Raw genomic sequence first — 16991 nt, 5'->3', positions numbered from 1 at the left:
AATTCAAGGATACAAGTTTACTTAGCAAAACAAAAAAGTAAACTACGTGTAGGGTTGAATGTTTGTGTTAAAACCAGAATTAATTAGGCATTACTTGCCCTTTTGCCTTTTCCTTTTTTTGTTTTAACAGGTACTGATGGAGGGTACACCCAACTATATGCATTATGCCGAAGTGCTGCAGATATTCCAAGCCATTGAGGGCGTTGAGCGGGTCCACAATTTGCGCATCTGGGCGCTGAGCATTAATAAAGTGGCGCTATCTGCGCATTTGGCCATTGGTTAGTAGCAGCCCTCCGGCGTGTCCGTCCGTGTGTGTCCATGCCTCGAAACAGGCCAAAAAGGTTGCTGAAACATGTGTTTGTCCATGGCTCCCGTCGACCCACGTGCTTTGGGTATGGTAATTATCCCAATGGATTTGCTGTTGTTTTAACCGGCCTGTCCAACACACCACCAACAGTGATGCTTCTGGCATACCTTCCTGCTGCTGCCTGCACTGCTACTTGCCCATGTTCATGGGCAGTCAGTGCGCAATTAGCTTAATTATTTTTGAAATGGCTTTTGAAGCGTGGACAATTTTGAAAGGGAGAGCGAGGCAGAGGATTGCTGTGCTCCTGCTCCTTCCACCGACCTTCATTAATGTTATCATCCCCGCTGATATCGCTTCATCGTTTCCTTCTTTTGCCCTACACTCAAACAGGATCCAATGCCAATCCAAAGCAGATACTGGATGCAGCAACCTCGGCGGTACACTTGCGCTACAACTTCTTCGAGACGACCATACAAATTGAGGACTATACGGCCCAGATGGAGAGCTGCATGCAGTGCAATGTGCCGGCCAAGTAGAAGACCCAAACCCAGAAATATCTGAAATATATAAATGTTATCTTATATATCTTAAATGTTATATCTTATGTATCTTACATTTTGTATCTGCTAAGTCACTTACCCATCCACATGTCCTGGCAAGAGACCAGGCAAAAAACCCACTAAAAACTATAAAGAAACGTACATGAATGTGTGTTGCTGCTTTTCCGTTTACATATTTCCCATCATCACTGGCAGTTCATCAAAACCTGGTTCACCCAGGGACGGGGATTAGCTGTTAAAGAATCTGCATAATGTGGCACACAGGACATATTTCAGCCACACTTTGGCTGCCATCTGGGGTGAGGGTATATCAAGAATAATAGATGGTTGCAATATATGTAAGTGTAAACCATTAACCATATGAGGATATGGTCTTCAAATTATTTTGGTATACTGCCCATTCGTGAAGTATGTATGTATGTATTTTCCATCAAATTCGACGCATGAGCGATATGCAGACACGCATAAAAGTTATTAAGCTGCCGTTCTCTGGACACGATCTGTCCGTTGCCTGCTATTCTGCAATCGCTAGCGGCGTTGCTGCTCTTGACAGACGGACGGACAGAAAGGCATGGCTATGTCGACTCGGCTGTTGATGCTGATGAATAATATATATGTACATATACGTTATGGGGTCGGAACCGCTTCCTTCTGTGTGTTAAATTTTTTCCCCACAAATACAATATAGCTTATTTACTCTTCGAGTACCGGGTATAAACATCTATCCATCAGCTTATCTGAGACCATCCTAACTACCTGGTTCCATTCCATTACACTCCACACCTGGCGATATCATTATGCATAATTTCACATGTGGCCATTGCGTAAGCGAGGACAACGTTTCGCGTGTGGACCGAAACGAGGCGACGCTTTTAAATTAAGTCTTAATTGTTGACCGTCAAACTGGGCGGCATAACTCTCTCTCTCTAGGCGGCATATGATTCCCACGTGGAAGGCTCTAACACTCCTCTTCCCAAACCTCCTGTTGATGGTGTTGTGTGGCGACTAATCGCCGGCAGTTTGTTGAAAGTTTTTCATGCTCGAAGCGAACAAAGAACAAAGCTGCCACCTCGAACAAATGCCGCAAATTCTAGTCAAACGAAGAATCCGACGTGGCCCTGCTAGCTAAGGTACAAAGTTGCAGTAAGTCACCGGCATTCAGAGGTTCGGCGGGGTGGAACTGGCACTCCACCCGGCTCCCAGAGCCAACACCCTGCGCAGACGCAACACAAAGTGTGCTAAAAAGAGCAAAAACAGCAGAGAGAGCGAAAGATTTCGTTTAGTTCGGCTTCTCCCGTTGCTGCTTTTGCTTTGGCGGCCACTTGACCTGCAGTTGGAATTGAATGCAGATGAATCGGCACAGCGCCAGCCAGATGGATGCAGACTGTGCAGCCACACACATGCTTTAAGTGAATTAGCATGCAACACTCACCAATACAAGGGGCACCAACCAGCTGCAAAACAGAAGTCATGAATTGCGTGTGTAAGTGGGTGGGCTACTTACTCAGCAACATCGTAGATTGTAGATGCATTTACTTACTGTATTTAATAACTTAAATTGATTTCAATCTCATAATTTCAATTGTTCTGCCTCATTCCTCAACGCATTAGGGATTTTGGCCAAGATAGGTATAAATTCCATACCAAAGCTTCAATTCGAGATGAGCTTTATTCAGAACTGACAATACCCATACAAAATGTAAAATTCACTAAAATTATAATGTAACATATGTACATACATATGTATGTACATATGTGCATATTAATCAGACTAAGGTTACACAAATACTTATGTATGTACATACATACATATATATGAATGTGTGCACAAATGTACATTTACATATGTATATATAAATGTATAATGTATAAAAGTTGCAACTCGATCGACGCGTCTCACAAGCTTCCCTACTCGTTGTAAGTGTAAAAGAGCATAAATAAAAATAAGCAAAACAATTCAGAAAACATTTTTTACAGTGAAATGTTTTGAAAACGTGTGAAATATGCTGCGTACACAAAAATTACGATATTTCGAGGTTAGTGAAAATATTGAGACAAATTTAATTGAATTTTATATATCTTGGTAAACTTAAATCTCTGGAAATTGATTGTCATCCCCCACGTGCTATGTTTTGCTCGCGGCTAGCCCCTTGAAAAACTGCATTTTCACAATACATTTTCTGCAAGATTCCGCGTGCACTTTCTTTAAACAGTGTTGCGTGGGGAATGAAAAGGCGGGGGCAGAATGCTCCGATGCTATGGTGGGTGAAGGTAAATACTTCGAACTGTAGAGTGGTGAGGGGAAGGGGCCAAGACGATGACGTCTAACGTCGTTGCTCATTAAAAACTTTTAGCCAGTTGGAACTTTCTGAGCCAAGAGATAAACAACAAGAAACATAAGACAGAGAAAAGTGTAAATTATAAAATTCACAAAGTAAACGGAAAGGGCGCGAAAATGTTTGGGATACATGAGATGAGACCGAAAAATGGAAAATGGAGACTGGGGGCCGACCAATGGGCGGACTAAGACTTGCAGATATATTTTTGGAATATTTATACACGTTGCGATCATATGCTTCAAGGAAGTAAGCAAGAATGAAGTGAAAATGCTTTAAGTATCTTATGGGTTGGCGACGATTGGGGAAGGGGAGGCATATACATTCCCGTGGCATTCCCAGTCGAATGGGAAACGGGAAACATTGTCCATTGCATATTTTAATCAAGGGAAACCCGTATTGAAAAATATTGTTAACAATAACGGGCAGCAGCGGCTGTGGCTGCGGACACTTTTAAATGACCCACCCAAGCCCAATACAGAGGCCAACATGTGACACACAGAAATGGCGGCGACAATTAAAGCTTTTCACTAGCATTCAAATTTTTCAATATAAACCGAATGGTTGTCGGTGCCATATCCAGAATGGATCCCGTGGCATGCACACTACACTGGGGGGACCACTACACTAAACGACCACCGCCATAAAATACTTGCAACAAAAAAAAAAGAAACATCAGCAGCGGCAGCTCGCAACAAAAGCAGAAACGAAAACACACGACAAGAGAGTAAGAATGAGTTGGGCTGATTGTAATCGTGGTTCCGACTAGCAGCTACCTGGTAATCACACAAGGGGAAGGAGTTAAAAATGTTTAATTTAATTTGACAGACATGGCTATATCGACTATATCGGCTATTGATGCTGATCAAGAATATATCTATATACTTTGTGGGGTCGGAAACGCTTCCTTCCGTATAAAGTACCGTATAAAAACTGCTCCAGGAATATTTCGTTTGCGTTTTCGTTTGTTGAAGCTGGGTACCCAGCACCGCGGAAAATAAAAATTCCTGTCAAACTTCATATAAATAAGTGCTTCAGAAATTTTTCGTTTGCCTTTTCGTTTGTTAAGTATCAAGCAACGTAAAGGAAATACATAGATTCGTATCGATACGTAGAGCGTGTGTACAAGAACAGCTTGTAGACAGGCCCGGAATATATAGTTTACAATTATTCCTGGAGTGAAGAGTAAAAAAACGAATAAGAGAGTCGAAATTGATCGTCGCAGTCAAAATAATACTTCTCCCATGACTTTATTGAAAATTAAATCATTTTACTGAAAGAATTTTTCACTGTGCTGAAGACAGGCCCAAAGGCTTGCCAATAATGCATACGAAAAGTTCCTGGAGCAGTTTTTTTTTAGTTTGACAGGAATTTGTATTTTCCGCGGATACCCGCCTTAACAGCAAAAATGAGTAATATAAAAATGCATGATATACTCTTAATATATTGTTCCAATACATTTGAAATCATTTTTGTCACTTGCAAAGCAATTAAGCTTTATTATCCACTGTACTTTTGTACATCTATGCTCTTTTGTGCAATTACCAACAATAACATGTTTTTGTTGTCATGTTGTCTTTGAAACGCTTTCTTGCTTCTTTGTGTAATATTATTTGGCGTAGCCACTTCACATTCGGCTACCGACAGCCAACCCAAATGTTACAAATGTTCATGCATTTACCTTGAATTATTTGCAAACCGTTCCAATGATTTTGTTGATTAGCTGTCCCATCAAAACCTGAAGATAGGCCAATAAAAAAAACGGCTGCAAACAGTCTCTGCAACCTCATGGTGGAAAGTTTTACGTTTATCTTATTTCACGCTCGATTTGTGACGCTTTTTCTCTGCCTCTTAATACAATTATTCCACGGCTCCAATTCCCCATCCGACACGATTTTTGCTCAAGGAACCAAACCCCCTGCATATAAAAGATATGGAGCTTAGAAATGGTCTAATAACAATTTTTTTTTTCTGTCAGAATTTTTTTTAAAGCTTTTTTCAGAGATATCGGTTTGTTTATTCACATAACTTAAGTATTTTTGATCTGGCTGTTCAGAACTTTGTTTATCAGAAAAGCTGATTTATTCAAAATATTAAACCTTGAAATGCAAAAATGTTGATTTTATATGTACATATTGTGCATAAAGTAGATAGAAATATATCGCAAACTTTGTTTCAATAATAAAAATAGTACACTTGGGTTCTTTGCAAACGCCATTACAACCATTTAAACTTTCTTTACTAACCACAAAAACAAAAATAGATAACAAAAAAATCACTTTTAGAATACGTTGTACATGCAAAATGACAATAAACAAAAATTAATCAAATAAAACAGGATTCGCTTTTAGTATAAATTTTTTATGCAATATGACCCACCTTCTCTGGTACATACTCGTATGTACATATGTACATATGTAGTTTGTTATTGATTAAAGCTAAATAGCATCAGCAATGGGTATCAGAAAATAACGAATAATAATTTCTACAAAGACAAAAACTCAAATAATATCAAAAGTTGTAAAGTAATTTTTTATTATTACTAATTCGGTAAAACCACTATTATTTTAATTGTTTTTGGCGATACCCATCAGCATTATCAAGGGAAGCTCAAACGACGTTTTTGGCCAAATACTTAGTTTAAACGTATTTGCACCAATGTACTATGGGTAAAAAGCCCGTATTTTTGGCATTAACCAAACCAAAAGAGCTAGAGCTCTACAAATTGGCATTAATGTTCGTTAGACTAAAGTAAAATTTCGGGAACAAAATGTAGTCATTTGGACACCGCCTACCTCCCGCCCCATGCAAACTGGAACCCATTTACGTCGTATTTATTATAAAAAAAGGTATTCAAAAGATTTATTATGATAAAAAAACATTTAAAACATTTTAGAACTTTTCAAAAATATATTTGATTGACTGATTGAATGATTGTTTGGTTTGAAGTAATTTGATTGGAATCGCTCCAACGTACAATTGAATTTCGCTTAGTACTTGTTTAACTAAGCAATAAATTGGATAATTTTCGTTTGAATTGTAATAGTTTCATCTTTATTTAGTCAGTTTTTGTCAATACTCTTTAAGTTACAACAATTTATTGCGTCTGCTTCACGATTGTTGTTGGTCCAGACCTCCAGCAGCGGCTGCATGAGTGAACTCATAAGCATCTGCAAAATTTAAAATTTTTCGAAAGGGGGAAAAAACGGGCCAAAAGCAGCAAACAACACGTGATTCTATAATATTTTCTTAATAACAAGTAACTTGAACTTCTGTGCAGTGGTGTGCTGTGCAAAAGTAATATTCCACAGAAAACACGTGTAATTGTTAGTACATATATGGTACTAGTAAAACATATGGTACTAGGTAAAAATCTCCTAAAACCAGTTTTGTTCTATCTGGATATTTAGGAATCAGAAAAGTTAAGTCGCATTCAAATATTTTACCCAAAAAAAATTACATAGATGCCAAAAATTCGGGCTTTTTACCCATAGTGCAATTCACCATTTACTTTTCAAGTCTCTCCATCGGTTTTCAGTTAGGTTTGAAACAGGACACTAACTTGGGAAACTCTGAACGTTTACTTTGTTCTCTTTAAATCATGCATAGAAAAGTAAAGAGGTGTACACTGGGTCGTTGGCCTGTTGAGAAACAACTTCAAAACCTTTTCGGGCTATACTTCCTATTATTTCTGCATTTTTGTATATCTCCCGAGATTATATCTCATTACCGGTTTGAGCAGAAGTGGGGTAGTGTGGCACGTGGATCGGTTTTATTTATTTTTGCTTTAAATTTTACGACTGCATAGCAAAAGTACTATAGTAAAATAAGTGTATTAATTGTCATCGTCTGTAATTTCACATTTTTTAAGGCCTTTTGTGCACTTTCCGACAATAAAATGTTGACTTTGTATACCTGAAGTTGTATATATTTCAGAACAGTTTAGAATTGTTTGTTTAAAGTTATCTACATTTGTATGTACATAACACTCACCTGGCTCCTTATACAGTTTAGCGTAACATGCAATCGTGGCCACTTCGCATGCGGCCACCGCCTTCCAGCACAAGTCCACAAAAATACAATGGCTGTGGGGGCCCTTACTATCACAAATTTTCTGGCATCTTCTTTGCATCCTTCTCAAACTTCGCGGCATCCTATTGTCACGTTGTCCCATCAGAACCTGTAGAGAGGCCAATAAAAGAACGGCTAGAAACAGTAGCAGCAACCTCATGGCGAAAGGAACTTTCGAGTCTATAGCTTTAGACAAAGTTTTACTTGGATCTTATTTGTCGCTCGATTTGTTACGGATTTTCAATGCCTGTTGATACAATTATAGGCAAAGGCATACTATGAATACCGATATGGAATAAGAAACACATCGTTCTTTGCAGTTTAGTGCAAAGGGTACAAATGTATATTTAATGATTTAAATCATCGTTTGTACATATCAGAACTCTTAAATCGAGTCATTGCGTAGAAGCTCCTGGGCTTTACAATTGTCTTCGAGAGAAGATTGAAACTCTGTTGGACCTAGACTCGCTTTTTTGGACATGCATGTTATGTAGTTCATCATGTATACATTGAGGGACCATAGTGTAGCAATTTATTAAAAGTATTCAGTACTGCGACGTCTCATTTGGATAGATTTAGCACATTCTCCCTCAAACTTTTTTTCGTCTCACTCTCAGCGATTGCGATCAGAGCTTGGAGGATATGTTAAATATTATGAAAATGATACTGATTACCTGCTACAATTATCAGATGCAACCTTATTTTAATGGGAATCTCGACTAAAGTAGAGTAGAGGTGGAAATGAGGTAATTATAGCCTAATGGCCTGTATCTGTATTAACTGTTAAGCTGTGTCCCCTGTTTGATTTGTCATGGTTTTCTGGGACTATCTATACCCATTAGCGGTAGGATATGATTCTGCCAGCTTTTATGCGTACCCACGTGTTTTGCATACCCTCTTTGGCGTTTTGTACGCAGTAAAATAAAGAAAGGGAAAAGAAAAGCCGCGACATTGCCATACTGTGTACATAGTACCGCCGCTAGGCGGGGCAGAGTTCGGTATGTGGAGGCAGTATGGCACGTGGATCGTTCGTTGAAAACGGCGTAAAAGAACGAAATAAAGAAAGAAAAAGAACGTGCCTCTGCATGGGGAAAGTAGTGGGCCTGCCGGAGGGCATTTGCCGCCGAGTGCAATATTTGTCTATGAAAAGGAAGCCGTGACAACTGTACGGGTACTGTGGAAAGCCCGGGAAATTTACCCCTCCCGCTTCCGATCCACCACGACAACTGACTGTCGGTGACCGAACAGGCGGAGCGGAGTAGCGTGGCTTGTATTGCGGGCTGCACTGCCAATATAATGCCCCGCAACGGATGCATTGCAGTTGCTTAATAAAGCTTTAAAGAAAAAATGTCGCAAGAGCCACCTCCCTCAGCGGCCGAAACAGCAAAATATTAAAATGATGGATGTGTATGCGCAAAGTTACTTTTTATACCCGGTACTCGAAGAGTAAATAGGGTATATTGTATTTGTGCGGATAACGGTTGTATGTAACGCACAGAAGGAAACGTTTCCGACCCCATAAAGTATATATATTCTTGATCAGCATCAATAGCCGAGTCTATGTCTGTCTGTTTGTCTGTCCGTCTGTCCGTCCGTCTTGTTGAGCGCCTGGATCTCAGAGACCATAAAAGCTAGAGCCACCAAATTTTGCATCCATACTTCTGTGTGCTCACACTGTTACAAGTGTATTTCAAAAAAGAGCCACGCCCCCTCCGCCTCCGCAAAAGGGCGAAAACCTCCCAAATCTACAATTTTGAAGATAGCAGAAAACTAAAAACCATATCAACCATGTGACCATATCTATCAGATCACCAAATTGGGGCATTATTGGAGCTTTACTATAGCCACAATGAATAAATTAATTAGCAGTGGCCAAACCCACCCCGTTCCGCAGCTTATATTTGTTTTTTGAAAATTTGCTCATTCACACTCTGCTTCGCGCAGTGGCAGCACACTGGCCGTCTGCCGCTGGCTCTGCCTCTGCCGCTGGCTCTGCGTCTGCCGCTGGCTCTGCCTCTGCCGCTGGCTCTACCTCTGCCGTGAGTCTGCAGTGTGTGGGTCTAGGGAAGGGGGGCGAGCTAAAGGAGCGTGTTGGTGTGAGAAGTGTTGTAGATGTAGATGACAGATGAAGAAAAAATTTAAAATTTGACAAATAACCGCTAATGTACAGATGTAGTACTGAGTGCCGGGTATAAAAGTTGTGACGCGTAAGAAGCGTCTCACACGTCCCTTCTCGTTTTGTCTACGTTATATTGTATATTGTATTTTTATTGATTTTTCCCTCTCTCTCACTGGCAGCTGAATAAGAAGATCTGAAAGGGATTAGACCTGGTTTGCATATAAAACGAGGAGGGACGTGTGAGAGTCAGTATATCTGTACCTTAGTGGCTTCTTTCGAATTTTATATTTTTTATTTTTTCTACATCTGTCGTCTACATCTACATCTACATCACGTCTCCCGCCAACACGCCCTTTTAGCACGACACCCACCCCCAGTGACGCACACTGCATGAGGCGAGCATGTGCGAGTGAGAAGGAATGAGCAACAAAAAACAATCACAAGCAAAGCTGTGGTGGAGAACGGAGGGAAGCCACTGCATATTATTTGCTTCATTAGAACACACTTGTAGCAGGGTGATATCCCAGCGTTCTGGATGCACAATTTGGTGGCTCTAGCTTTTATAGTCTCTGAGATCCAGGCGCTCAACAAGACGGACGGACAGACGGACAGACAGACATGGCTCTATCGACTCGGCTATTGATGCTGATCAAGAATTTATATATGTACTTTATGGGGTCGAAAACGTTTCCTTCTGTGCGTTCCACTTTCGAGCTCAAGTACTATATACCCTCTTTACTCTTCGAGTGTTTCATTTAAAATTAAAGTAAACGTTAAATAATGGGGAAAATCTAAAGATGTGCATAAGAAGTGGATCATTTTGTAAGAAAATATTCTTTGATGGGCATTCGGCTTGTGAAGGAATAAATATTTGTGGCTTAGTAAAGATAATATCTTTCATAATATTGTAAGCAAGAAAACTTTTTAGTGATTTTTGCGCACCGACAAACCAAAGATCAAAGAAACTCGATTTTGTAACATTTTGTATCTACAATCAGCTTTTTCATTATTTGTTATCAAAAAAACATGTCGCAATCTCATTTTCCTGACGTCCAGAGCTTGGGCCAGGCCGTTATTCTCATTGCAAGACTTGGCCACATTAAAGTCTCCAATGATTTTGGGTGACTCCAGTGATGCTGGCAGGGGGATAGGATCCCCATTAATTATGTAGAATTGAATCCAAAAGCTTTTGGGGGGAAAAACGATCGATGTTGGTCGGGTGCTCCGCAGTGGGGCTTTGAAGATGTTTTTTGTAAACAGGAAGAGCCAAAAAAAAAACCAACAAATTGTTGGAAAGTTTTGTAGCGCAGAAGCCTAGGATGTAAGACATAGGACTATGGCACAGAGGCATAGAAAATGGCGCAATAAACACTGAACGCATATAAAGGACAGTCGAGTTCATTTGTTAGGCGTGTTTGCGGTGTGGGAATGGTTTAAAGGATGCAGAGGGTCTGTTTTTATGGATGTTGGCGGGGAGGGAAAGTGGCTAGGAATGGTATGGCCAGTGCATTGTACTCCCTACTTTTGCCGCTGCTGTTTCTGCTGTTAAAAACAATGCCCCGACGGCGTGGCACCGAAAAATAGCTGCAACAAACTTTTGCAAACTCTACAATTGCATAAAATCGTAAAAAATTTATAGGGAATACATGGGCGCTCTAGGGGAGGCATGGAGGGAGCGACGAGACTCTTTCGAATATAGAAAACAGGAGCAGGAACAAGAACAAGCACAATTGTTTCCATTGCAATGGAGAGGCGTTCGCCAAAAACGACACCAAAAAAACGAGGAGGGACGTGTGAGACGCTTCGTACGAGTCAAAACTTGTATACCCGGTACTCAGTAAAACATCTGTACCTTAGTTGTTTTTTTTTAAATTTATCTTTTACAATTTTTTTTTTCTACTTGTGTCATGTAGATCCACATCTACATCACTTCTGACGCCAACACGTTCTTTTAGCTCGCCTTCCTCCTCTAGAGCCACACACTGCACGAAGCAGAGTGTGTAATGAGAGAATGTTCAAAAAATAAGCAAAGCTGCTGGACGGGGTGGGGGTAGCCACAGTGGCTATATTAATTCCTTTGGTGATCTGATAGATATGGTAATTCCCTACGGAATTGCGTTTTTAGTTTTCTCTTATATTAAAAAATGTGGATACAGTGGCCGGATGGGGCGGGGATAACTTTTGAAATACACTTGTATCAGTGTGATATCACAGCTGTAAGGGGGCAAAATTTGAGGGCTCTAGTTCTTATAGTATATGAGAACCGGCTAATGATGCTGATCAAGAATATATATACTTTATGGGGTCGGAAACGTTTCCTTCTGTGCGTTACATATGTACATACATATGTATGTATGTACATCCACTGTCGAGCACATACACAATATACCCTATTCACTCTTCGAGTACCGGGTATAAAAGAGCAAGAGAAATAACTACATAGGCGACTGTGTAATTGCGCTGCCAAAATAAAAAAACCAAAACAATGCAGAAGGACCGGTTGATGGGGGGCTGAAAAATAAATAAATGTAAGTCAATATGTAGCGGCCAAAAAGTTGTTGAAACAAAATATACAATCCACCCACGCGTTCAAAAGGATATCGCATTACGAAGCCAGGAAATGGGATTTCTTAATTCGATTAGTCCTTTAAATAAAGGATACTGATGATTGAGATGTAGCTAACATTTGGAAGGGAAATTAATAATAAAAGTTCCAGTTTTAGCAGAAAAGAGTAAGAATTGATGGATCTTTAATAGAAATAAATTTAAAAGCAAGAATTTTACGCAGTAATATATTTAATATATGAATGCAGTTTTGGGGATCTTCTCTAAGATACACAATTCAGTGATCTGAATGGTGATCTGTTTTATATGAAATTGTATTCTTGACATTAGATAATCGTTTATCTAATCTCTACAATATAATATAAATTTAGAGAATCTATAAAAATTTAGAGCATACCTGCGTCAAAATGGATACCAATGAATGTACTTTGCACAAGACTTTTGAATTTGCAAAACAAACGTAAAATCTTATTTAAAAAAAAAAACAACAAAAAATGTCCTTCATCCTACATCACTAGCAGCGCGGATTTCCTCAACAACTTGAATATATTTAATAGTTAGCTACCTCTGTTCTCTTAATTCATAATCAGATGTATAATTATGATTTATGAGCTTTTATCATTGAGTTTGACATCCATGTATTTCAAAAGCAGTCGTTTCTCTTTTAGTTTCTGATACTTGAAGTGTTCCTTCTGCCAAGCCTTAAGCTGTTTAGCTGACTTCTTATTCAGATCTTATTTTTAGCCACACATACTCGTACTCGCCCTCGTATTCGTACCATTCATCATTCAAATTGTGTGCACCATTCATAACGTTTTTTTGTCGCTCAGCTCCTCAATCCACCTAACAGTTCGTGCATACCCCAAAGCGTAAACATAATTTGTATTGCACTCCAATGTGCTTGGCTCAGAGCAGAGAAAAACTGCAAATGAACACGGTCCAACCGTGTCGTGGTTCGCAGTTTTGCAGACTTTCCTCTGGCTGCCACACACCGCATGTTGTCGCTTAGCCTCGGGTCTCGTTTTTCTATTGCTTTCTTTCACACTTTTATATTTTTTTGCGCAACCGAAAACAAAAAATATAACGCCCCGGCACGTTAAGCCAATATTTTGTGGCTGCTTAAAGTTATTCAAAGCTCTGTGTGTGTGCTCGGGGCTTCGTGTTTCACTTTTTCGCGGTTTATTCAAAGTCGCGCAGAGTCAGCGGAAAAAGGAAAAACAATTAACACGCCCAGAAAGTTCGGATTCAGAATAACGGACGCCGAATCCCTACCAAACCTAAACCCAAACCCTGATGAACATGAACCTCTGCTGAAAAAAAACGTGAGAAAACGAAAAACCCGCATTGACTGGCCACAGATTTTCTGGTTTTTTTTGATTGTAAAACTCTCTCCTGGGGGTTGAATTCGGGTGGTGCCCCAGAGGTTGAGTCCTTGGGTAAATGTCCAAAGGTTAAATCCAGGGGAAATGCTGCCTCTGCTAGTCGGTGAGGGATAAATGTCCGCTAGGTCCGCGGGACATTTTTGTGCCGCTTGGTGGTTTGAGTTTTGTTTGCGACTCCTCCGTAGGTAGCCACCACTTTTTTTTTTCGCTCACATATACGAGCACTACACATAAATTGTTCACCACTGACATGGTGTCAACCTCAACCTTAACCGTTCGGCGACCATGGAGCAGAATAGACGAATGTGTCCAAGGATTCGAAGAGATTTGGGTTTCCACAGTGTCTAGATACAATTGGTAAGAAACCAATAGAAAAATCTATTATACATCAACAGATATGTAAGCATGGCTTTGTTTTTATTGTAGATGGATGTCACAACGAACTAAAAAAAGCATGAGCTGAGGAAGTCGACCAGCACAATTATAAAGGCTGGTACCCCACCGTATTGTTTACAAATTTTCGACTTTCGTTCGACCCTCTCCCCATCCAATCGCGAGCCCAGCCTCCTTCCTGGCCTGTGCAATCATGCAGAGAGTCGTTTCCGACCCCATAAAGTATAGACATACATATATTCTTGATATAGCTATAGCCATGTCTGTCTGTCTGTCCGTCCGTCTGTCAGTCCGTCCGTCCGTCTTGTTGACCGCCTGGATCTCAGAGACTATAAGTGCTAGAGTCACCAAATTTTGCATCCAGATGGCTGTATGCTCACACTGTTCCAAGTGTATTTCAAAAGTTTTCCCTGCCCCTTTCCGCCCCAGCAAATCACAAAAATCTGCTGTATTTACAATTTTGAAGATACAAGAAAAGTAAAAACGCCATTTCGTATGAAAGCTTAGTATCTATCAGATTATAGCCAGAATGAAGAAATTATTTTCCAGTGGCTAAACCCAACCCGTCCAGCAGCTTTTTTATTTTTTGCATAATCTCTTATTCATTTTAATAAATCTCAGAATTAAATATAAAGGTGAATAGTGAAATCCTTAAAATTCGTCCTTGAAGGGAATGCGATGTATCACATGAAAGGTATTCTCTCAAGGATCATGAATACATACATTCATGATCACACAGTTCAAAGGACAATGAATTTAACTTTTATTTTTAACTTAAAATAAAAGTTATGGAATAACTCTTAATCTTAATTTTTTAAATAAAAAATCAAAAATAACTCCTATTTTTTATTTTTACTATATAAATCATAATTAACTCTTATTTTTGATTTTTAAAGTAGAAATTAAAAATAACTCTTGCTTTTAATTTATATTGAAAAAATTAAAAATATGAATTAAAAATAATTTATAAAGTATAAATCGTAAATAGAAGTTTTTGGCTGGTATTGAAAGCTATGACTGAAATATAATTTTCTGTATATGTTACGTTGCTGTAACATATTTCCTTCAGTCCCTGCTATGAACTATTCAGCTATATATATAATGCCAGGATCCTGATTTTCCCATCCACTAATTTGCTTTTGTGCGAAAGGAGTCAATAATTAACGCATTTGCTGGCGAATTCTGGCTAATGCGACCAACCCTCATTAGAGTAGACGTAAAAATCATGCCACACATCAAGATACGATCCGAACGGATACGGTACGGTGGTACATACAGAAAGATGCACTGAACGTGTATTTGTATCTGTGACATTGTAAGCTGTGACTTGTATCTCTGTAGCTGTATCTGTATCTGTTCATTTACAGTAGTAGCTGTGGCACTGGCTGTATTTTGCATTTGTGCAAGTATCTTTGCATTTATATCTCGCAACTGGATATGTATGTATCTGTGCTTTTGTATCGGCAACTGTACTCTGAAGCTGTATCTGTATCTGATTTTAATGAGCTTACATGGCATAAGTAATTTATATTGAGACCACTTGTGAGCAAAATGAGCTCGAAATGCTCTATACCTCAAGTGGAAAGAGTTAAATGGATACCAATTTTGAATGGCGGATGGTGGATGGCGGAGGGGAGGGAGTTCCAGTGCCACGGCAAGTGGCAAGTGCTTGCGGAATGGAGGGGGATGTACCAGCCGGATTGGTGGTTGGTCCTGCCGTCTGCTTGCTCGTTCAGCTAAATGAATAAACTTTTTCCGCTGCATACTATTTTGGGCGGTAAATAGTGTTAAAGTTCACACATTTGATTTGTTTTTCCATCTCTTTTTTCGGGTTTATTTCAGAATGTCCGATTCCCTCTCATGAAGTGTGCTTCCTTCATTCACATTCCACTTGACTCCTGACTTTTTTAGCATTCACAAATTTGTTGACAGCATTTGTTCCTCGCAAAATAGTTTTTCCATTATGGCGGCGGCGGCGGTGCATGCTGGTTGCTGATGGGGTGAACATGGATGGGTATGTTGGTGAGGGGGGTCTGCCTCGTATATAAAGTAACCGAAACAACAAAAGTGTAAATTAGCTTTTGGCTGTTGTTGACTTTGTTGGGTTATTTGTATACCCCGTTAATCGTTGTGAAAAATGGGGTTATACGTTTATGTTTAAATTTGAAACAGTACGAAAAAGAAATTATACATTTTTGAACTGTATCACCGACTAAAAGAGTTGGAGTAAAATTTTCTGATATCAGATTGGATCAATTTATGTTACAAAAAATATTAACTGCTTAAAAAGTACCTGCTATAAAAGCTGTGACGCGTACGAAGCGTCTCAGACGTTCCGCCTTGTTTATTTTCGAATACGTACATGCGTTTAAAGCGAAAATATATTCTATCAGAAATGAGGAAAGCTATTTCCCAGCAGATCAGTCATTTTTAAAGCGCTTTACATCAGTACACACCACCGACCCTCTAAGTCAAGGAATCTTATAAATAGATCGAATGTACATATATATAAAAATTCGCTGCTCATTACTGCTCTTTTTAGAGTAAGAGGTACCTTAAAGGTCTTTCTCTGCATAGTTGGTCTCTAGGTTTGAGCTCGTTCTCTGGCTCGATCTGGCTCTGAGTCTGACTACCGGGTTGCTGTTGAAGGGAAAACTTTGTCATTTGGTTTTATTAAAACACTTGCACCATCACACTCTCACTCGCTTTTGCCTCATCCACACACTCGCTCAAATGCACTCACACTTACTTGTGCCTCCCCCGCCTCTCCTCATGCCTGTTGCGGCACTTCAATTGCGCCGTTGCAAGTAGGAAAAGTTCTGTTTTAAGGGGTTATTTTTTGGCTCTGTACTTAGATTGGAAGGTCCCGTAGAGTCGGGTCCTGCTCCTGACACTCCAGCCAAAAGCCCACGGCTCCGGCAGAAACCGCAAAGTTTATTTAGAAATTAAAAATGTTTTGAGCGCTCGTAGGCCAGGCCTTCCACCGAAAGTACTCGCTTGTAATATGAAAAGACAGAAACTCTGCTCCAAAATTTAAAGTTAATAATAATTTTAAGTTGGAATTGACGCAAATAACTTACCAGAATATTAGAATAAATTAGAAGTGATCATAATGCAAGGGAGTCTATGGATTCGTTCTTTGTTTAAACTACAGCAATACCATTTCTAAATGTGGAAAGCTTTACAAATCCGACACGAATCAGTCGGGTAATGGTTGAATAATTTCAGCCACACCTTTGTTTGTGGATAGTTCACCAT

General features: G+C 39.6%; 2 protein-coding genes across 4 annotated transcripts in view; one reads left to right on the top strand and one right to left on the bottom strand.

Annotated features, from left to right (window-relative positions):
- Window positions 1-879, top strand: part of LOC117900867 (zinc transporter 2) — a 33813-nt gene extending 32934 nt beyond the window's left edge. For 2 of the 3 annotated variants that reach the window (XM_034811392.1, XM_034811391.1), the window contains 2 exons: window positions 131-278; window positions 698-879. In XM_034811392.1, the coding sequence (XP_034667283.1) occupies window positions 131-278; window positions 698-843 (294 nt within the window). In that variant the 3' untranslated portion in view covers window positions 844-879. Of the gene's footprint in view, window positions 1-130; window positions 283-697 lie in introns of all 3 variants that reach the window. The other variant, XM_034811390.1, reaches the window with a different exon arrangement.
- Window positions 880-6962: 6083 nt separating this feature from the next.
- Window positions 6963-7440, bottom strand: LOC117900870. Its single transcript, XM_034811394.1, has 2 exons — window positions 7197-7440; window positions 6963-7118 (listed from the first exon to the last, which is right to left on the bottom strand). Exons 1-2 carry the CDS (start codon window positions 7432-7434, stop codon window positions 7039-7041), a joined length of 318 nt encoding a protein of 105 aa, XP_034667285.1. The 5' UTR covers window positions 7435-7440; the 3' UTR covers window positions 6963-7038.
- Between the last annotated feature and the right edge of the window lie 9551 nt (window positions 7441-16991).

Source organism: Drosophila subobscura, chromosome U, assembly GCF_008121235.1.
Source record: "Drosophila subobscura isolate 14011-0131.10 chromosome U, UCBerk_Dsub_1.0, whole genome shotgun sequence".
Classification (NCBI taxonomy): Eukaryota; Metazoa; Arthropoda; class Insecta; order Diptera; family Drosophilidae; genus Drosophila; species Drosophila subobscura.
Note: the sequence above shows the minus strand (reverse complement) of the source record. Positions and strands in the feature narration are given on the sequence as shown.